Genomic DNA, 23,199 nt, shown 5'->3' with positions numbered 1-23,199 from the left:
GCTATTTTCTGAAGAACAAGAGTAGCCACATATAGGTACTCTCTGTGTGAAGAATCAGAGGCCATTGAGTGACCTGGGCAAGCCACCTAGAAGATTGGGCTCGACATCTTTCACCTTTTAAGAAGAACATCTCCATCCAGCAGCCCTTTGATGACGAAGCAGAGTGCAGAGGATCACGAGATGGTCAAATTTTCTGAGAGAAGTGCTGATTCCCAAAAAGCTCCTGAGGATACAACATCCCAGAGGCTCATTTGCGAGCAAAGGCAGATAAAGCCGCCAGACCACGGAACCGCCTTGTCAAGTTAGATCTACATTTAACAGGCATGACTTGGGGTGCCAGGTAAAACAGAGGGAACTTGGAAGCATAATAAAAAGCAGGAAGACTGAAAGATCAAGTGAATGGCATGTTGGGTGACGGAAAAGCAGGAAGCAAAGGACATATGGAAAAGGTTGCAGGAGCATGCTGAAACCCAGGTGAAGGGAAGGCTACATCCAGTGAAAGCTTGCTTGGCCAGTTCTTGGCATGAGTCCCTCTCTCACTTTCTCAGACAGGAGGGCCCTGTGGCATTTGGCTGCGTAACTGGGGGGGGGGGGGGGAGATGATATTTATAAATGGGGAACAGGTGAATGGATACTGAAGCGAAACAGGGTGGGTGTGCCGTTTTGTAATGCCCTGTTTACACCAAAAGCAGGTTTGTGTTAACAGAGCACACGTGGGGTTGTCACACAACAGCTGTGGCATCTTGGGAGAAAAGAGATGATAGGGTAGAGGTGGGGCTGGGAGATAGGAGGACTCTCGAGTTCCAGTATTTAAATACTAGAAGGCAAGGAACAGTTTGGTCTCAGCCTTTTAGTCAAGAAATCGGATGCTCACTTTCTGTTACATGTTCACCTTCTCCAAAACCTTAACAAATTTTGCGAAAGATATGGCACCATCTGCACCCTGACCAGCCTCCTGGATGGTCCTGTGATGCTGCTCAGTTGCTCATGTGAGATAACCATTCCAACCATCATGCATAGCACCCGGGACAGCTTATTGCAGGTGATCTTGTCATCTTTATCCAAATCATAGCGCTGAAAAGCAAAGTATAATACGTTGCTTCAGCTGTTCTGTGGTTCTGGTTCATTCTTACCTTCGCTCCTTGCACTATATTCAGTGGATTGGAAATGAGCCAAAGTTTTTATGAATCAGTGGAAGTTGACCTGGTCTTCTCCCTCTGAAAAGAAGGCACCAGTGAGCCAGTCCCCTGGTAGGTGGATGACAAGTTCTGGAGTCAGCTGGGAAAATTTCCAGGGCCCCATTTTCGCCTTTGTCCAGGCTGGTGAGCCCGCTATAGAGGTGGGTGGTCTGACTGTGGGAAAAGCTGGTTTACTTGATCTCCTCTAGTTCTTTCCTTCCCAGTAACGTGGAGGCCTGAGGCCCCATTCCCATATGGGAGTTTCTCTAGGAGCAGCCGCACCTGAAGCAACAGCGTAAAGATAAAGACAAGAGGAACTGTACACAAATATTGTACTCTAGCTGGTAAATTTGTTCTTCACAAGAGAATGAACTAGAAAATTCTGAAACCATGTGGATAATAGGACTGAGCAAATATGTTGTGGATAATGATAATCAGTTGGTCACTGTTAGGGAAAGGAGTTACAAATAGGAAAGGGGAAGTCTAGAATGGATCCTTTGGTATTTATTGGATTACATCTAAAATATCAGTATAAAGTCATACATATGTTTTCAAACAGAGATATAGACATGTATAAGCAGATGGATAGGCATAAAATAAGTATGTGTATATGTGCATGTAGGAGTATACAAATATATTTCTTAGCTCTCTCATCTGAGACAGCCTTAGAAGCAATGATACTCTGGCAACATTGAGCACATCTACTGCCCAGTTCTTCTTTGTAAATACCATTTTCTAAAAAAGAAAAATAAGCCAGGGATCCTTGGAGAAATTATTTATTCTAGGGCTGGGCCAGGGGAAATATATGAGCCTAGACTATCTTGAGATGTTGGAAAGAGAGTCCTCAAAAAATTAATAGGAGGCCTGTCAAAAGGGCACAGAAGCCAACTTGAAGGAGCTCCCAATGTCTAACTATGGGACACCTGGAGCACTAAAATAATGATAGTAATGGATTATAACACAGAATAAGATGAAAAAGCCATGAGTCTATACTGACATAAGTAAATTGGGATAAATATATACATACATTCATGGGAGTGAGGTATCTCTTCCTTACTGAAGAATTCTAATTAATAAATGTAGAAGTATTGAGATAAATTTTAAAAATCACCATTAGCCAAATATGAAAGTAACAATTTTACAGGGGAAAATCACTGATGAATGCTAAAATTAGTTGGGTGACATTATGTTGAGAAATAGGATGTGTGCATAGTCTCAAAGTTTCTCCCCACAATATATTTGTTGACTACAAACAGAAAACAGTAACTTTAGCTGCAGAAAGCTGACAGACACCATCTTAACCAAATGATCAAAATTAACATCACCAGTAAAAGGGCACAGCTATATATGAACCTCCTGATATAATACAGTGAGATGGCACTTCTGTGGGATTCTTGACAAAAATGTGTAACTACAATCTAATCAGAAGAAAATGTCAGACAATCCTAAATTGAGGAACATTCTAGAAAATAGTTGGCCAGTACTCTCTGAAGGTGTCAAGATCATGAAAGACAAAGATTAAGGGATTACCACAAACTGAAGGACACTAAGGAGATCTGACAACTAAATGCAATATGGGATCTTGGACCAGAAAAAGGACAGTAGTGGGAAAACTGGAAAAAGCCAAATAAAGAGATTAGTAAATAATATTTACCAATGTTAATTTCCTGCTTTCAATACATGTAGTATGGTTATGTAAGATTGTAACATTAGGAAAAGCTGCATAAAGAACATATGGAAGGGGTGCCAGGGTGTCCCAATCAGTTAAGCATCTGACTTCGGCTCAGGTCATGATCTCACAGTTTGTGAGTACAAGCCCCATGTTGGGCTCTGTACTGACAACTCGGAGCCCGGAGCCTGCTTCAGAGTCTGTGTCTCCCTCTCTCTCTGTCCCTCCCCTGCTCACGCTCTGTCTCTCTGTCTCTCTGTCTCTCAAAAATAAACGTTAAAAAATTGTTTTAATTAAAAAAAAAGAGTATATGGGAATCCTCTCTATTAATTTTTGCAACTTCTCTGTATTCGATTATTTCAAAATAAAAAATAAATATATATCTATATGTATATACACATACACTCAGCCATAAATATTACGCAGTTACTGGGTTGGGACTTATGCCCCAGTACCTATGACAGATATATGGCTTCTCAAGAAAGTAAGTTCAACCAGGACATGCTTAGTTCATAATTTCTTTAAATAGCAAAATTCAGGGGTGCCTGGGTGGCTCAGAGCACCCAACTCTTGATTTTGGCTCAGGTCATGATCCCAGGGTTATTGGATCAAGCCCTGCACCAGGCAGAAGATTCTCTCTCTCTCCCCAACTCTGCCCCTCTCCCCGGCTCATTCTCTCTGGCTTTCAATTAAGTACATACATACATACATACATAGCAAAATTCAGAAGACCAAAGAGAATCAAATCTAAGATGATTAGACGCTGCTATGGTATATGACACCCTGGCCCCTAGGGCACCCTCAGGGCACAGATTCCCATTTCAGAGTGTGGAGACAGTCTGTCATAGCAGTGCACCCTTGTCCTCTGCTGAATGAGACGTCCAGCTCATCTGTTGTCATCAGTAAGGTCCCTCGGTCCAGGCCTAGATGTGCCAATACTTGAGACATTGGTCTGCTTGCTCTTCCCCTGTGCAAGCTGAAGCCAGGCATTATCAATAGATCACAGCACTTTCCTGAGTAGGCCAGACAGCCGCTACTGATCAGAGTCATTGGCACTTGAGCTGAAACATCTCCTATTGCTGCATTCAACTTGCAGTCAGGTCCATGGGGACCCTTGGAGTCTAAGTCCCTGCTTAGATTCTGATGTCTAGACATATAGGCATGGAAATCATCCTTCCTCAAATGTGGTAAGAGACTCCAGCAATCTCACCAAGTGTCCCTCTCCAAGCTTCATCAGTGATCCAGGGGTAGAATATCTAATGGTCTCTGTGGTAGCAGATGACAGAGCTTGACATGAGATGGAGCCCTATGGCAAAAGCTGATCAGGTCCCTGGGGAACACTGAGGCCTAAATCCTTATCAACAGGATTGACAGTTAACTCTTCCAACATATCGTGTTCACAGTTAGACTCTTTGTCAGACTTCATACAATTAGCCTGGGAAGAATATCAGGGATTCTTTGTCATTTCATAGCATGATAGTACTTTTATAACTTATTACACTGTGGCATCCAGGGATTTTAACAGAAAATTGTGTCAAATCATACTTTTCTTCTTACCAAGGAGGTGCATCTTAAGGACAGGGGACATTCCAACAGCTTTGCTGGGATGTAAATGAAGGAAATTACTCAAACTAGAACTCAGACCTCCTTGGTCATAGCCCAGATATAAACAATGACCGTGTTCACTCTCATTTTCTATCAAGAAGAAGAAAATAGGTCTTAGGAGAAAGCAGCTTCTGAGAAAAACTAAACTGGCTTACAGAAGAATTAGAAGACTGGGAGTGGAGATCCAAGCCAAGGGAGGGCTTCAAGACTAGAGCTGGTAGGAGGGGCATTTCAACAGTATTTGACCCACCCTGGGATAAAGACCTTCTCACGGTCTCACTCTCTCTCCCATCCCCAGCTATGTCTCCTCTCATCCAGCCTCTCCCTTCCTTCCCTTTTTCCATGAGTCCTTGTTAGAGATTTCTGATATTCTCTTGGTTTACAAGATTGGGACTGAGAAATGCTGACCAAGCCATTCCTTTGTTATAAAAGAATTACACCTACCGGGGTGCCTGGGTGGCTCAGTCGGTTAAGCGTACAACTTCAGCTCAGGTCATGATCTCACAGATCATGAGTTCAAACCCCACAATGGGCTGTCTGCTGTCAGCACGGAGCCCGCTTCAGATCCTCCGTCCCCCCGCCCGCCCCTCCCCTACTCACGTGCACTCTCTCTCTCAAAAATAAACATTAAAAAAAAAAAATTACACATACCGCAATGTCCTAGACAGGTGTTCTGCTTTTATAAAACATCTTCATAGTTTTCTCTCAGAAATATTCTGTTGTTTTATGACCTGTCTCAAAATGGTTCTGTCCACCTAAATTAAATCCCTCTTGCTGCAGTTTAAGTGTTTTCCATTATCTTACCCAGTTTGCTCCTTTAAGCCAATTAAGAAAAATTCTAACGTTGGTATGAGAATCTTTGACATAAAAATTCTTCCCTAATCCTAAACCTTCAATTCCTCCATTCTGCCTAGAGAAATAAGTTCAAATCTTTCACCCAACTCTCCATCCTCTGTACAATCTGGTCCTAACTTGCCTTTCCAGATGGATTTCTCAAAAGTCCTTTGTACAGGCCTTAGACCTCAGCCAAACCAAACCACATGTGCTTCTTGAGATAATATCCTGCACTCTCAAAGCGGTATCCCCACTTGGAATGCCCTCTCTGCCATCACGGCCTCTTACTTATTCCTTCATTTTGAAAAAATTAACGGATATAAAAATGAGACATAATCTCTGCCATGCAGAGTACATGGATATTATCAAGTATAAGGTGTTAACACCTAACACCTGTGGTGTGGTGTTAGCATGGGGTTGGGTGTTAGGATTAAACTTCATGATAAAGGAACTGAAAAGGCCTTGAAGGATGGGGTAGAATTTGGATATGAATGCTGGCAGGAGAAGGATTATAGGCTGAGGAAACCATGAGAGCAAGCTCACACAGGCAGGAGAAGATGAAGTGCATATACATAAATTCAAATACTTTGGTTTGGCTGCAACGCTTCAATTGACCAGATCTTGAAGGACCTTGAATGTCAGACTGAAAAGTATAACTCTATTCCATAGACATAGGAAATTATTGAAGAGTTCTGAACACAGAAATAACATGATCAGAAAGAGCAGTGCTTTATAAAGATACCAGACTGTGCATGTATAGGATTAACTTCCTCAATTTCTAGAGGTTCCTTCTTGGTATAGTAGGGAGAGAGGAGCCTGAAGTTAGTTTCAAATCTAAGATCACAGGAGTGGTGATGCCTATCACACTCTCCATTTAATTCAGGTGTCTGGTTTTGCAAAAGGTAGACAGATCTAGGAGACTGGCTATAAGTAGCTTGTGACTTTACTTGTAGCCGTTGTTGTGATACAGGATTTTTCTTGGAGCAAATCAGCACAGCACCTAGGACGTGGAACTATACAGCTACTGACACCAGTAAATACTTCTTCCCTCTATACCCATGTTCGAGAATCACCAGAAGCAGTTTGCTTTTGAGACATTAGTTCTCCTGTTCTCTGCCATAAGTTGCAGAGATTATTATCATGCTGACACCCCACGGACCATCACACCGGTTCCTATTTTCCTCATGGACTAAGGAACCAGAATTAGCCAACTACTTTAGATGCCTTAGACATTAAGTAAGCCAGGGGTGAAAGCCTGGTACCACATACTTGATCAGTCAGGGTCCAGCCAGGAAAAAAAAAATCCACACCAGTTGTTTTAACAGAGAGAATTCAGCATAGGGAAGGTACCATAAAGCAGACACAGCACATGGGAAACTGAGGTGACACAGAGATAGTAACTGCAGAAAGGAGCTCACACTCCTAGGGCAGAACCTAACAGGGAGCAGCTGGTGAAGAAGGGTTATTTGCAGGGTCCCAGCATAACAGAGCATGGAAGAAGAGATTTGCAGCTGACAGACGACAGCTTAATAGGCAGCACAATAGCTAATGAAAGCATTAGCCAATAAGTGCAGTTAACAACAAATATTATGAGAAATAAAGAAAATTCCTTGTTGCAGGTTTTAGTGTTGGAATTCTTTCTTTCTTTTTAAGACATTAGCCTGGCTGTGGAACAGCAAATGAAATTACTTGTTTGTACACATCATCACAGAATATTCTCAGGTTCCCATTTTCTTGCATGCCTGAGACATTTCACTGTTCAGAGTCTAAGCAGATAATGGAATACTACTCACAATAAAAAGGAATGAATTGCTGATACGCACAACAACTTGGATGGATCTCAAAGGCATTATGCTGAGTGAAAGAAGCCAGGCTCAAAAGGTAGGATTCCATTTATATGACACTTTCAAAATGACAAAACCATAGCGAAGGAGAACGGACTCTTGGTTGCCAGGGGCTAAGAGCTGGGGGAGACTGTGACTCTAAAGGGACAGCACAAGGGACCTTTTTGAAGTAATGGACATGTTCTGACTCCTGATTGTGGGAGGGTTATGTGAGTCTGTGCACATGATAACACAGAGCTATACTAAAAAAAAGAGTCAATTTAAAGAAGAGGGAAAAACAGGGGAAAAAGTAAAGGCAGAACATGCATGGCACGTGCATAAGAAAGTTTTATCTTTTTTATTTTGTTTAATTGCTGGAATAAGGTCAAGTAGGACCCTACCGAGTTCTCGCCACATTTGGCGTGAGTTAGAAGGGAAAAGTGTCAGTGGGAGTGAGACCAAATACACAACACGTCTTCAGTTACCGCATACCTCAGAGCCCCCAGGCGACGGCAAGGCAGGAGGGTGAGGGAAGAATTCTCCCCGCACCTCTGGGCCATTGTGGGTGAGGGTATTTGCGCTGTTTGCAGGAGTTCAAAGCCTCCTTCTTCCCTCCACTTCAAAGCCTGGCCTGCCTTTTCCCCACTCATGTCTTTTATTTGGTGCTAGCAACCTTTGAGGACTGTTGCTGAATGGCCCTTGGCAGTGACCCCACTAACTGGCAAAGCTGGCCACAGGGGATGAATAAGACACTCACTGGCGTCAACATCACAGTGGTCGTGGCCCAGTAGGCCTTGTTTTGTGTTCTTCCTGACAGTCCAGAGCAACTCCCATGAATAAGTGACTGAGCAGCAGCAGGAAGTGCTCTCTGTCCCGGCCTCCCTGGAGCCCTCTTTTCCATTCACATGGGGACTACCTTCCACACAGGCTTCAAAGTAGAATTTTGTTATGCTCGGCACATTTAAATCGCTTCATTCATAGAACACCATTAAACAAAGTGTTCCTGAACTTTAAAATATGTAAAATCATTTTGCATTCCATCACCCTAAGAATTTGCATTCAGTTCCAGCTGAGATCAAAAGGAGAGAGAGATTCTTTGTGGTTACCTGCTATCTTTCAAAAAACCTCTCTTTGGGTAAAAACTGCACCGTTGCCATTGCGTTCGTGTTCTGCTCTCTAGACACGGATCTCATACCTGAGACGTCTATCGACAAGATGGGATTCAAAAGTGAATGAGCACATACTCTTTGGTGTCTGGCTTTTTTCACTCCACATACTTTTTTGAGGTCAATGTTGTACGTAGCAATAATGTATTCTTCTTTATTACTGGGTAGTACTGCATTGTATGAATACAGTAGTCCCCAATTTGTTTACCCATTCTGTTGTTGGTAGATATTTGAGGTGTTTCTAGTTGTGAGGGTTTTGGGGGAGGGACTTTGTGAATAAAGTTGCTGTAAATATTTTTGTGCAAGGCTTTCTGTGGACATACTCATTCTTCTTACCTCCATTTACCTAAGAAGGAATTAAAGGGTAGACATATGTCAGGTTTGTTAGATATTGCCAGTCTCTGAAGTGACTATACCATTTTACCCTCCCCTCATCAATTTATGAGAGCTCTACTTGTTTTTCACCTTTGTCAACACTTGGTGTATTAATATTTTTAATTTTAGCCCTCTAATATATAGCAGTATTTGCTTGTGGTTTTCATTTGAATTTTCCTGATGAGAAATGATGTTGAGGGCCCTTGCGTATGCTTATTGGCCTTTTGTATATTTCCTTTTGCAAAGTGTTTCTCAGGAGAAGTGAGGAAGTGGTGGTGGCAATATCCACCAGAGAAGAGAAAAAAAGTTATGATTTGGAAAAGCAGATTTATCAATGATAAGGCCGTTTTCCCCAGTCCTGCACATTTATGCGTTGTGCTGTTTTAAATAGATAGTAACGTGTAAAGCGGTTAAAGAACCTAGTAGGCACTTGTTCCCAAATATCTCCCTCCTGGCCTATAACCACTGTCCAGAATTCTGCTTCAGAGACGTGCTCCTTTGGGCTTTTCACTAGGAGTTCTCAGCACATTAACATGAATGCACCTGTGGGCTCCTGTCTACCCTCACAGCTGGCTGGGAACATGGCGTGAAGGGTTTGGGCACTTGGGGGTGCTGCATTCAGCAGCTTCCTTAGGGGAAGCATGAAGGCTCCTGCTGCCTGGGAGAGAGTGGTGACAAAGGAAACACCAGGAAAGGGAAGAAAGGCTTAGGACAGAGAAAGCACAGGATGCGCCCTAAGCTTTTACTTAACTTTATTTTGTTTTCCCAAGGTTGTTCCCTATGGTAAATGTTGGAGTTGAGGAGAGAGGAAAGGGAGGAGCACAGCATGAGTCAGAAATGATGTCATTAAACATGTCTGGAAGAGCACAATGCCAGCCACGAGGAGACTGTGGGACACCATCGTGGAATAAAAGTGCCATGTAACTGTGGCACTAAGGGTGCTATGTGAAGAAGGTGTTCCTTTAAGCCCTCCAGAAAGACCAAACACTTCATGTTTATGTGCAACACATACACACACTCCAGTAAAGAAAAATCTGAGGCAGACAAGGTCTCCTCCATCTCACAAATGGGCTATAAGCTGTGCATAAATGCAGGGACCAGGTCTAAGGACAAGTAAGTCTCAGAGTAGGGTGACAATAAGAGCCCAGATCACCTCACCAGGAACCCATTTGGCTTGCAATGAACATCTTTACTCTAAGGTTTTATTCCCCTACCGAAGTGTACCACAACATCCATTCTCTAGTAAATATTTCTCATGTTTAAGACAGCACGACAGTAATAAATCAGCCCTCAAAGTCAGCTGCTATAAATGCCATGTGTTATCAGTTAGATCACACACCAGAGCCAAATTTTCAAAACATTTTCCTTTTGAAATACTCACAACATTTTAACAGATGTCTTTTGGAGAGTTTTGAAGCACAATAAGCTCCCATCAACATATAAAATAAAACCAAAAAGAAAGTAAAATGTGGAGAGATTATATTTTTCTTTTGGCAGTAAGCCAAAGGTGGGGGCAAATCTTGAGATCTTTGGAGAAATGCTTGTTCACAGCCACAAAAGTGAAGAAATTAATAATGTCTGTTATTTCCTGCTCTGAACACTGACCAAAAATATATAACTCTAGCTTTCGTGGAAGCAGTTTCCTGGGCAGGTAGAGAAAGGATGTGAGGGTGTAAATTATGGGGCCAGCAGGGACAGAAATGGGATGCAAGCATCCAAAAAGCATCTTTTGTCAAGGACAAGATGGGCAAGACCAGCGGTGGCTGATTCTAAAATGGTGCATCTTGGAGTCTAAGCCCTTTCAAAATCAGTGGTAGGAGGGCCAGAATGGGAACCTAGAAAAGGAAGGAGAAAGTTTTATGTGTGTGTTTTTCTTCAACATTTGTTTATGAGAAAATTTGGAAGTACAGAAAAGTCAAAAGAAGTGCAGTGAGCATGCCTATACCCATGAGAGGGATATCATTTTTCATGTGACAGTTTGTTTCCACTGGGGCTGATTTTGACCTTCAAAGAAATGCTCTTGAATAAATGAATGAATGAATGAATGAGTGGTCTAACAATCTTCCCATCCATGTATTCTGGGGAAGCCTAGGTTGTTCACTGCTACTCCTGCACGCAGTGGTAATTTCAAGAGCAGGAGGCCCTATGGGTCTGCTTCTATCAACTATTGTTTTGGACGCTCCTTGCTCATGCTGTCTGGTCTCCTGCTCTTGCCTTGTTATCTTTGACTTTGTGCTGAATGTTATACTGAAAAATTCTATGTGGAAATAATTTGATCTTATCTCTTTTGAGAGGATTTCTCTGTTTGCTTATGCTAGGCACACGGGGGTGCTAGCTGGCAGTACAACACATTTTGTTTAAGCAGTACCAAGGCAGTAGGAATATGGTTATGAACAAGAAATGGTTTCTGCCCTTACAAGTCTTACTAAGAATAAGCAACAGCATTCATTCAAATAGAGCCTATACAGAATAATGTAACTCATGCAAGCTTGACCAGCATGCAGCTTTTCCTCACCTTACCCATCTGCACCCATTAAGGAGAGGCATGCTGGGCCGTACAGAGATGTGCTGAGGCAACAGTTTTCTTTCAGTTTTATTTCTTAAATAATTGAGAAGAAAATTCTATGAACTGATTACTGCATTCACCATGTAAAAATCTAATCAGAAATAATCAGAATGCTCTCGCTTCCTTTGACCAAACACCTAGGAGAGAGAATGCTTTAACACTACCCTTAAGCAGTTACTAATTTCATGACAGAAATAAAACGAAAGTCCATTTGAATATTATAAGCTTAAATACCCTAAATCAACAGACCATCTGCAGGAACTTGAGTGCTTTAGTCGGGCGGTGGAACCAAAGAACACAGTCGTTTCACACACAAGCTCAAGAGTACCTAGTTTCAGCCCTCACAAGCTGGAGGTTGGAGCTACTATCGAAATAGCTGAGAGACCGATTATCTGAGAAGCAATCTTCTGTGAAAGATTACAGATAGACCTTGACTTCATGATGGTGACCAAAACAGAACGGACTGAGCTCTCTCTGGACTTGCCATCCTTAGTCACTTCCAGATGTTACCTCATGATTGTTTAATGGGATGGAGGGGCTTCTAAAACTGATGAAAAAATAAAAACCACTCCTCATCCCTCACTCCTGGCAAAAATACTCAACAGGAGAGATGACTTGGAAGATTTAGGGCAAATGACCAAACATACTAATATTAATATCATTAATATGTTATGCCCTGCAGTTTCCTGCTGTGTAATTTTTTGAAATCCTTTCATGAGACACCGGAGCCTTTGGTTTCTTGGAAACAGGTTCCTTTACCACGTGGGCTTTGTTTTCTGGCTCCCTTTTTCCTACTTCCATGAATTTGCTATTTTGCATACCCAAGCGTCTTGAGACCTGCACATCACTATCTATGACTGATTCTTAGGAGAGACCCAGGTTAATGCTTGAACTCAGGCCACATACAGCACATCTGTCAAAATAATCATTTTTCCTTTTTTTTTTATTTAAAAAATTTTTTATGTTTATTCATTTTTGAAAGACAGAGAGAGAGAGAGAGCACAAGCAGGGGTGGGGGTGAGGCGAGAGAAGGGGACACAGAATCTGAAGCAGGCTCCAGGCTCTGAGCTGTCAGCACAGAGCCCGACGCAGGGCTCGAATTCACGAACCGCAAGATCATGACCTGAGCCAAAGCTGGATGTTCAACTGACTGAGCCACCCAGGCACCCCAAAATAATCATTTTCAATGAGGGAGCCATAGACCCTACAAAAATCATTTATGTTAAATAACACTGAGATCAAAGTTAACCGGGCCTGAGGAGATGGCATTTGCTTTGCTTAAAAATTAATGAGCAACCCTGTCAGTTAAAATTTAGAAGCTTAGAAGAGAATTAGACCTTGAGCGTTCCACCTCCAAAACATATGTCTGCCATAGGCTTAAGAACAGGTTAGAACTGGAATACATTAATACTGAGCCTCTGACGGAACCAAACGCTGCTTGTGGTTTCCTCTATTTGCTTCCACCTATCGGCACTAAGATGGTGAGTACCCGTGGGTTCTGTGGTGTCTGCTTCCTCCTGATATCTTGAACACAATCCTTACTGTATTTGGGTTTCCCATCAGTGTTAGAACACACAGTGCTCATATCATTCAAAGGCACAAAATAATTTGTTGAGCCCTTATAGTAAGGAGGCATTTTGCTGGTGTCATGGAAGACCGAAAAGAAAATCAAATATGGCCCCTGACCCCTAGGAACTCATAATCTAACAGAAGAAAAAGACACATCCAGGGATAGTTCAGGTTATGTTAAAGCAATGCTATATGGAAAGTGCTGTAATAGAGGCCTAATTGAATCCAAAGCTGACATGGTTTAGAGTTTAAAAGAGTTTCAAAGTCCTTCTCAGTAGATCCTGAAAAGGGGATTCTAGTTACCTGATTATTCTCTAAATAGGACCAGCCACGTAATTTGTGGGGCCCGGTGCAAAATGAAAAGGTAGGGCCCCTTACTCAAAAAAGCTTGGTGTCCTGAGTGTGGGGCCTTGTCACATGCCCTTGAACCTGGTCTTGTCTTCAAATACAGTCTATGAATATGAGGAAGAGGCAAATTTTAAGCAACCTGGAGGAAGACATTGCACACAGGGAATTTTCTTTCAAGGAGCTCACAGGAAAATGAATTCACTGTAAGGAAGGAAAATAATTCAGTATTTCCCAAATTAACAAATTGGGATTGGGAGCTAAAGGAAAGTCACTATTTTGCAAAAACAGTGTCACAGATATGCCACGGCTACGAGGTAAGGACAATAATAATAGTAGCAGTAGTGGTGGTAGTAGCTGACACGGACTTAGAGAGCTTATTGAGTGCCAACATTCCTCTCAGTCTGTTCTGTATATTTACTCATTTAATCCTCAAAAGAATCCTGAAGGGTAGATAGATGCTGTTATCTCCCTATCTTCCAAATGAGGAAATTGACCTTAGAAAGGTTGAATACTTGTCCCCGGCCACAAAGCAAAGAAGTGGTAGAACCAGGATCTGAACTCAGACAGTCTAGCTCCAAAGTCTGTGCTCTTAACCGCTATTTATGCTACTTCTCATAAAATAGGGACGTATTCAGAAGGAAGGAAGGGGAGAGAGAGGGAGGGAGGGAGGGGGAGGGAGGGAGGGAGGGAGGGGGAGAGAGAGAGAGAGAGAGAGCTATCCCAGTATACATTCATTCACTGATATTACAGACTTGGCTTAACCAGGGTGTACTGTATGTTGTGTGCATGTTTTTAATTTTTTCTTTTTTTGCATTTCATGTTCATAGTTTAACAGCACCCGTTCGCCCTCCCCCACTGAGTGTTGCCACATGACCCCATGGAGTAGAAAGGTACTGGTTCTGAGAACATTCCATCACAGCCCTATCCCACTCTCTCCAGACACTTTCTTCTGTCTTTTAACTATGGCAAACTGTTGTTTCTAACTAACAGGTACTCTTTTAACTCCACTTTAAGAGTGATATTTTCCTAACTTGAATTAAATAAAATATGATTTAGACAGCAGTGTCCTTGGCTGTCTTTCCCACTTACTTTTCCCCCCTAAAGTGCAATTAAGGCTCTGTTCAAGACACGCATCACCTATTGCCACTCCTGGACTTTATAGTTCGAAGGGAAGAAATTCCGACTTGCCCTATATTTATCAGAACTGTGAAACTTCTCAAATCAAAAAAAGAGAAGAGGACAAAAGGATTCTCGGGCAGCCAGTTATCCCTGTCGCCGTTAAATAAAACGTGCTTTTGGCTGCTGGTCAGAGCCTGTAGTCAGGTCACTATTCTTTCTTTGTTTCCCAGCCCATTGTTATTCAAGGAAGGAATCGCCTAGGAAATGTGGCCTCTGGTGGTGGGGGTTTCTTTCCAGCTCTCGCTCGCTCGCTCTCCCTCTTTTTCTGTCTCTCGTTTTGCATGCACCAAACTTTTTTTTTTCTTTTTGGAAGTTACCTAGGAAACAAAGTCTTTTGTGCTCCAACTTTATTTGAGCTATTCGCTTCGCTGGGAATCTGCACAAAAGCTGAAGAGAGAAAGAAGGTTGCGATGTTTTACTAAAATGTTCATGGCGAACATATTTTTCTGGGGGGGGGGGCAATCATATCCTGTTGGGTGTGTTGGGGGGTTTCGCAGATACCTCTGACAAGGTAAGCAAATGCTGCGGGGTTAACTTAAACGAGTGGCTCTGGAATCTTCTCTTTAAGAGGACCCGAGAACAATTTGACAATATGTGAAATCCTGAGTCAACAGGACACAATGCTTCCAAATATGAGGATGAGAAAAAAAATTTTTTTGTGATTTTAGGACAGAATATTATTAAAACTTAACTGGAATAAGAGGAAAAAGTATTTATTTTATACACTCACCTTCCTCCAAATTATGTAAAGAAAGAAAACTAGGTTCAGTGGTGAAAACTGGGTCTTTTAAGATAATCTGGTTTAGAAACCCAACCCTGAAATCAAAATTGGAATGGAGCCTTTTTAATAATCTGGGTTAGGACCCCAGCCCTGAAGTAAAAGGTAGACGATATTAATATCTATCAAGGGTTTGGATGGAGAATTTTCAAATGCCATACAGAAGTCAAGGCCTCTAACTAAACAGCTAGAAGAAAAGCTTCACACTGCAAAGCGGAAAGAAACTCAGCTAAGGCCCTTTACTATTCTGAATTTGAAAAAGAAGCCCTCTCGACTCTTTCTCCCCATTAACTGCTTTTGTATTTTCCACTGTAGTAAGTGGGGGGATTTGTTTTTCCGTGTGCACGCAGCGTTGGTGAAACTACATTTTTCAAATGTTATTCACAAATGCCATTGTCGTGCAGTAAAATTAACTCCTTATGTTTTAATCCAGCCTCTCAGATTAAGATAGGCTTTGTCCTTCCAGGTGATGTGTTCTGGAATGTCTCCTGACTCCAGGTTTTCTGGCACGTTTTCTGAACCTTTTCGTAGGCATCTATATCATCTTCTCCCTTTGATCCCAGTCATTTTGAGCTCTCAAGACTTTCAGTAGCAATATACAGCGAGATAGATATCCAGAATCTACCTCTCACTAGATTAGAGACTCAGATTTTTCTTCAGTTTGAAGTTTGGGGATTTATGGCTACCTGTCTCTCCTCTTAATTCCATTTGACCTGAAAAGCATGTTCATGTAGCCCATTTTTTCTTCTGTGTCTCTTGACTATTGAAATCATAACTTTCGATTAGTTGTGCTTACTATTTCTAGGAATTCTTCCTTTGATCTAAAAGCTTATTTCTGACCTCACTGTTCTTAACTGGGAAATTCCTTAATATGTGTGCTTACATATAAACCATGATGGCAAAGTCTGAATGTACTTCATTTGCAGTCCCATCCCCCAGAAGATGAAGACACAGATGTCACGTTAGGGCAGAGGCCGAAAAACCCGGTACACAATATCCCCTCGACACTGGACAAGCAGACCAACTGGAGCAAAGCACTGCCTCTCCCAACACCAGAGGAGAAAATGAAACAAGATGCCCAAGTGATCTCTTCTTGCATTATTCCCATCAATGTCACTGGTAACGTTCTGTTCTTTTCTTAGGGGCAGTCGGGTCAGAATATTCTGCGTTTTAAATATGTTCAAAACCTGTGCCTCTGGGTGTACCAGTTAAGAACACCGCTTTGTAAACAAGCAATACCTTTTTCATCAGAATACAACCCAGAAGATGTTCAATATGCTTTTGTCAGGTTTTGAACATCAATTTGCATATGTTTTGCTGGGCCGCTTGTTATGTAAATGATGGACAGTTTCTTTTTGAAAAAAGTCACCAAACAGCTCTTTGGTCATAGCTGACTGAAATAATGGAGAAAGCGGCAGTGATTAATCATATGATAATGATGCATGGCCCAGCAAGAGAGAAAACAGCAAACCCCAGGTCCCTCAAACGGCAAGTAATGATCCTGTAGACCAACTATAAAATCTGTTTTCAGGCTTCCCTGGATGAAGGTAGGCTTGTTTAAAAGATCGTTTAGACTTCTGCATCGATTTTGGTGATTTCTGACCTAAAAATATATGTATTCAGAGATGAAGGCTGAATTCTATTCTAATCCAGCAAGCCTGTCTTCCATTCCTCTCTGCTTTCCTCCTCTTGTGTATTGAGAGTGTATTAGTCTAAGTCAAATGTAAACCTGTACGGACTTTTCTTGAAAAGTTTGCCTGCAGCAATTGTAAATTCCAGGTAATCTCAGCTTTAAGTAAAATAATGTTATGACATATTCTAACTTTCAAAGATAGACATAAAACGATCTATCCACTGGGCTTTCTTTAAACATCTGTAATAGTTATGTTTTGACTTATTTGCATATTGAAATTTTCCAAATGGCCATATAATTACTGACTTTTTTCCTGGTACCATGGGACTAAAAATTGCATGTCGCTTGAGATGCATTTTGGACATGGCTATTATTAACCCCACTGAGATTTCTCTCCCATAAAGTGGAGAGCAAAGGATGAACAGGTATCTGGGATAGACGTTATTTCCTTCCTGAAAAACAAGAATTCTGGTTGATCAGCTGGTTATGAGGTGGGAGTAATTTTCCCAATGATCTACTCAACTTGTAGGATAAATTGTTCTAAGGATGTGTACTTTATCTGATGTCCACAATCTAAATGGGTTGGATTAGGTAGGTGTCAAAATGTATCGTTTTGGCATCCTCTTAAACTAACTTTCCATTCTGGGAACATTCGATTTGAGCACCACCTGCTTTCTTCATAACACTGTAAGTAAATCTTGTTTTCAAATTTAGTTCTTTGATTATGGGTCTTGTGATTCAGGAAAAAGGAAGATCTTTCCTTCTGCTTTATTTCAGGAACTCTCAGACTAAAGCCTAGATTATATGCTGATTTCAAGAGCTTTAATGAGAAAGCTGCTAATGACGTCCATATAACATAAAGTGTGTCTGTATGCCAGACGTCCTGTAATTAGTATGAGTAGAATGAAGGATCTTAATTTTTGGTTGGAGCTAAGAAAGGAAAATTCCGTTAGTACAGATTCTCCAATAATATTGTAATTATTCATCATGTGATATCTCAGACTTTTTTCAAAGTGAGTTCTAGAAACTGTTGTCACTGTGATGCTAAGCAGAACTCAGAGTGCTTCATTATATAGCTGAGCCGAAGTTTAACGTGCCATCCTGCTCTATGCTTAACAGTCAGGATAAATGATGAGGTAACCAGATTCCAAAGCACTTTTGGCATCATGACTTTCTGAGGCAAAGCTCACGCTGACAAATCCATGGCGCATGCCTATGCCAGACAGGAGTTTGAGTTCCTCACCACCTCCTTCACCATTCTAGATTTGATAAGACTGCCTGTAGTGTAGCAATGATGTGATTATGGAAAGAGAAACAGATAGGCATCAAGGTCTGGCCCCTGTATTTATAAAAGCAAACAGAGACTCACTGTAAAGACTGGGACTCCCAGCTTCATTTCCACCTGATGGAGAAGGCAGACCCACTCAAGGACAGAACTGAGGACTGCCTTGTACTTTCCTCTTATATTGATAAGACCCTGGTACCAAACCAAAAAGTGTCCAACTGGGTCAGTAGAAGAAAGTAGAAAGAGTTACATGAGAATTTAAAAACAAATCTTTAGGCTACTTTCTCGTCACAGAAAGAGTGTGCGTGTGTGTGTGTGTGTGTGTGTGTGTAGGGTTGCAGTGTAGTGGGTAGAGAGGGAAAAGATACCTCACAAAGATGCTTTTAGTGAAGAGATGGGTCAGGAAATGTTAGCTGAACTAATTTGGGTTAGCATCTTAGCTCTGGATCTACTCTGCAAAGACAGCATCAGAGAGCCCAGTAAATAGTAACTAAAGGTTGTGAGTCCTTAAGGAGCTGTTTCTGTGTGAGAGTGATTCTTTGATGTTATTTTTCTCTCCTCTTTCTTTTGATTCTCCTTCTTTGCTTGTTGCTCTTGGCAGTGCAAGCTGTTGTGCAGAGCCGCATTTAGAAGTAAAGCTTAATGTACCGCAGAGTAATTTAAATAAGAGCTGAATAAGGGCTCCCTTATATTTATTCACGGGCTTAATCCAAACTCTTCCTTTACTTCCAATCAATAAATATCACTGTGTTCCAAGCAAATGAAAATTTGTTTGCCATTTCTAAAGGCTAATGAGACCTATTTGTGGGTTGCAGGAGTTGGTTTTGACAGAGAGGCTAGTATACGCTGCTCTCTTGTTCATTCACAATCCGTACTACAGCGGAGACGAAAACTGAGGAGGAGGAAAACCATCTCGGGTATCCCCAGAAGAGTCCAACAAGAAATAGGTGTGGTATAAAACTGTTAATGGTTAACATTCTGTTGGGTGCGATTATAAGGAGGGGAAATGGAAGCCGGCCTTTTAATCAGCTTCCTTAAAAATAGTGTGGTAACTTGTAGAGGCTTTGAAATGGTGTGTACTTGTTTTGTGTTCAGCAAGCTGGTGGTATTACTTTTTGAATCTCTGTCCTTGACCATGAAGATTTTAACCTTATGGATTTAGGTATATATGTTCAGGTCTTACGGCTGAAATGTAATATTTTGGTAATTTTTTAAAAGTTTTATTAAGATGGAAATAATGAATAAAAACTAACAAGATTCTGCGAAAAATTATTTTTAAAAAATTATACCTTTATTTGAAGAGAGATATACTTTTATGGCATTAACTATTTTAAAAAGGTAAATTTCAAGCATATTCAATTAAATATTGAATACTGATAACATGTTACGCTTTATGACTTTTTTTTCTATTTTTTTTTCTGTTCCATGTATTTAGGAATCTCTTCCTACATTTTATTATTGTTGTTGCTATTATTATTATTAGGGTAGCATCTCTATTATTACATATAATGAGTTATAAGAGTTTTACTTTGTTGAGTATATATTACAAAATAAAAAAGAATAGTGGCCAAGAAGACTAAATGCACTTTAGTTTAACTTTAGTTTAAAAAAAAAATAGTCATCACTTACTGGGGCAAATAATTTGACAGTGAAGAGAGAGAATTCACAAAAGATCTAAGAACATGTTCTCTTAGTATACACTAAGAAAATGTGTGTGTGTGTAGAGAGGGAGAGGGAGAGGGACAGAGACACAGAGAGGCAAATGGGCAGATTCCCCAAAGCCTTTTAACTTTCTCCTAATTTTACGTGCTGCTTGTTTTTTCTCAAAGAGAAAGATCCAGCATGCCGCACCCAGATTTGTGGGCATCTCTCAGAATGTGTGTTAGCCTGCTGAGGTATACAATATCTCACTGTGCTGTCCATGTACCCTAGATTCTGATGAATCCCCTGTGGCCAGGGAGAGGAATGTGATCGTGCACACACATCCAGACCCTTCCAGCACTGTCAACAGGAGGTCTGGAACCAGGGACTCGGAGTGCCAAACCGAAGATATTCTGATTGCTGCTCCATCCAGAAGGAGAATCAGAGCTCAAAGGGGTCAGAGCATCGCAGCTTCCCTTTCTCATTCTGCCGGCAACATCTCCGCGTTGGCAGACAAAGGCGACGCCATGTTTACTACAGCAGTGAGCAGCCGCACAAGATCTCGGAGCCTTCCCCGGGAGGGCAACAGAGGTGGGGATGCTGAGCCCAAAGGTGGTGCTAAACCCTCAGCATATGAAGAGGGGGAGTCTTTCGTGAGTGACCGAGAAAGAAACACTAATGATTGCAGTGACGCCCCCAGCAGCCCGAGTGCACAGGAACGCCAGCCTGCTCTGGGCCTGGCTTGCTCTCAACATCTTCACAGCCCCCAGCACAAGTTAAATGAGAGAGGGAGGTCGCGTCTATCCCGAATGGCTGCCGATTCTGGCAGCTGTGACATCTCCTCCAACTCGGACACCTTTGGGAGCCCCATCCACTGCATCTCCACGGCTGGCGTCCTCCTCAGCAGCCACATGGACCAGAAGGACGAGCACCAGTCATCCAGCGGCAACTGGAGTGGGAGCAGCTCCACATGCCCCTCACAGACCTCAGAGACGATTCCTCCTGCAGCTTCTCCTCCCCTCACTGGCTCTTCACACTGTGACTCGGAGTTGTCCCTAAACACGGCCCCTCATGCTAATGAGGATGCCACCGTCTTCGTGACCGAGCAGTACAACGACCACCTGGATAAAGTGAGAGGCCACCGGGCAAACTCCTTTACCTCCACGGTGGCCGACCTGCTGGATGACCCCAACAACAGCAACACAAGTGACAGTGAGTGGAACTACCTGCATCACCATCACGATGCCTCCTGCCGCCAGGATTTTAGTCCTGAACGCCCCAAGGCAGACAGCCTGGGCTGCCCGAGCTTCACAAGCATGGCCACCTACGACAGCTTTCTGGAAAAGTCTCCATCAGACAAAGCAGACACTAGCTCTCACTTTTCAGTGGACACAGAAGGATACTACACTTCCATGCACTTTGACTGTGGCCTCAAAGGTAACAAGAGTTATGTCTGTCACTATGCAGCCCCGGGCCCAGAGAATGGCCAGGGCATGGGGGTTCCTCCTACTCTCCCGGACTGTGCCTGGCAGGACTACTTAGACCACAGGAGGCAGGGAAGACCAAGCATCTCTTTCAGGAAACCAAAGGCAAAGCCGACCCCACCTAAACGGAGCTCATCACTGAGGAAGTCCGATGGAAATGCAGACGTTTCTGAGAAGAAAGAACCAAAGATGAACACTGGCCAGCTCCTGCCTCACAGTTCCAGGGAAATGAAGCTGCCTCTTGATTTCTCCAACACGCCTTCTCGAATGGAAAATGCCAACCTTCCCGCCAAGCAGGAATCTTCTTGGATGAATCAGAGTGAACATGGTATTAAGGAACCTCAGTTAGACACTTCAGATATTCCACCATTCAAAGATGAAGGTGCTGACTCAACTCATTATGCAGATCTCTGGCTTCTAAATGACTTGAAAACAAACGATCCTTACAGATCTTTATCTAATTCAAGCACTGCTACGGGTACCACAGTTATCGAATGCATCAAATCTCCAGAGAGCTCTGAGTCCCAAACATCCCAGTCAGAATCAAGAGCTACCACCCCATCCCTTCCTTCTGTTGACAATGAGTTTAAACTGGCTTCACCAGAAAAGCTGGCCGGCTTGGCATCCCCATCAAGTGGCTACTCGAGCCAGTCTGAAACACCAACCTCCTCTTTCCCTACAGCTTTCTTTTCCGGTCCACTGTCTCCTGGAGGTAGCAAAAGAAAACCGAAAGTCCCAGAAAGGAAATCCTCACTACAGCAACCCTCTTTAAAAGATGGAGCTCTGTCACTGAGTAAAGACCTTGAACTTCCAATTATACCTCCCACCCATCTTGACCTAAGTGCTCTTCATAGTGTCTTGAATAAACCATTCCACCACCGTCACCCACTGCATGTGTTTAGTCATAATAAGCAGAACCCAGTAGGAGAAACACTCAAGTCCAATCCTCCACCATCCCTTGCAATTACACCGACAGTCCTGAAATCTGTGAACCTTAGGTCCATCAGTAAGTCTGAAGAAGCTAAACAGAAAGAAGGCAACAATACAGATCTCCCCTACTTAGAGGACAATGCTCTCGCAATGGCTGCCCTGTCGCCAGGCAAGATGAAGCCACATATGGCTAAGAAATCAGTATCACGTCAGTACTCCACTGAAGACACCATACTGTCCTTTTTAGACTCCTCTGCACTTGAGATGGGACCGGATAAACTACAGCTAGAGAAAAAACGTACTTTTGATGTAAAGAATCATTGTGACCCAGAAACAGTTACCTCAGCTGGTAGCAATCTTCTAGAGTCAAGTGTCACAAGAGACCCAATACCTATGGAGAGTGAGCCCATTCCAGAAAACACACCAAGTAAAACTTGTGACTTTCCCACAGAAGGATTTCAGAGGGTCTCTGTCGCCCGCCTAACTGATGTGGATGGTAAAACACTCCAATATGGAGCTGGTGCAGACGAAGCCCCGGCACAGGCGCAGAAGGCATCCTCTGCAGGTGGAGAGGAAGCTGCTCGCCTGGAGTCTGCAGATGTGCTCACTTCTCAGTCGGACGCACCAACCAGACCCACAGACATAAACAATCAACTTAAGCAGCAACTGGGGACGAGCCGCCACCATGACCAAGTGCCTGGGACTATCAGCTACGAAGCAGAGGTATCAACTGCAAATCCATGCCCTGAAAAACGTTCCGAGCAGGAAAATATCGCTTCAGGTATTTCAGCCAAAAGTGCCTCTGATAACAGCGGAGCAGAGGAGACCCAAGGAAGTATGGAGGAGGTTTCACTGAAAGGTCAGTCGTTGATACCTTTGTCACAATGGAAAGGTGTCTCGTGGCACTTCCTTAAGTTTTTCCTTTCTTATGTTCCCTGTGACATAGCACCACCCTGGGGGTTGGTTTCCCTCCACTTTTTTTTTTTTTTTTTTTTTTTTTACTTATTACAACAATTGAGATAAAAAGTTTTTGTTATTGAGGGACTGAGCTGTGACAGACATCTTTTTAAAAACAGCAGTAAGGTAACTGTTGTTCATTTATTCCACAAGTCACTGAAACACAGCAGCATGCCTGG

The 23,199-nt window shown here is 42.5% G+C and overlaps 1 protein-coding gene and 1 pseudogene across 4 annotated transcripts in view; one reads left to right on the top strand and one right to left on the bottom strand.

Moving 5' to 3' along the window:
* NHS (NHS actin remodeling regulator) overlaps positions 1 to 23,199 on the top strand; it is a 338,916-nt gene that overhangs the window by 311,947 nt on the left and 3,770 nt on the right. For 2 of the 3 annotated variants that reach the window (XM_081794284.1, XM_081794286.1), the window contains exons 4-7: positions 13,961 to 14,023; positions 16,017 to 16,209; positions 18,824 to 18,955; positions 19,941 to 22,922. In XM_081794284.1, coding sequence (XP_081650410.1) covers positions 13,961 to 14,023; positions 16,017 to 16,209; positions 18,824 to 18,955; positions 19,941 to 22,922 — 3,370 coding nt within the window. The remainder of the gene's footprint in view (positions 1 to 13,960; positions 14,024 to 16,016; positions 16,210 to 18,823; positions 18,956 to 19,940; positions 22,923 to 23,199) is intronic. The other variant, XM_081794285.1, reaches the window with a different exon arrangement.
* The window catches only part of LOC145714629 (calcineurin B homologous protein 1 pseudogene), a 31,197-nt pseudogene continuing 8,489 nt past the window's right edge, over positions 492 to 23,199 (bottom strand). Inside the window, exon 3 of the transcript XR_014136914.1 lies at positions 492 to 1,460. The product of XR_014136914.1 is annotated as a calcineurin B homologous protein 1 pseudogene (transcript). The remainder of the gene's footprint in view (positions 1,461 to 23,199) is intronic.

This window comes from Panthera onca, chromosome X (assembly GCF_046562875.1).
Source record: "Panthera onca isolate mPanOnc1 chromosome X, mPanOnc1 haplotype 2, whole genome shotgun sequence".
Classification (NCBI taxonomy): domain Eukaryota; kingdom Metazoa; phylum Chordata; class Mammalia; order Carnivora; family Felidae; genus Panthera; species Panthera onca.
Note: the sequence above shows the minus strand (reverse complement) of the source record. Positions and strands in the feature narration are given on the sequence as shown.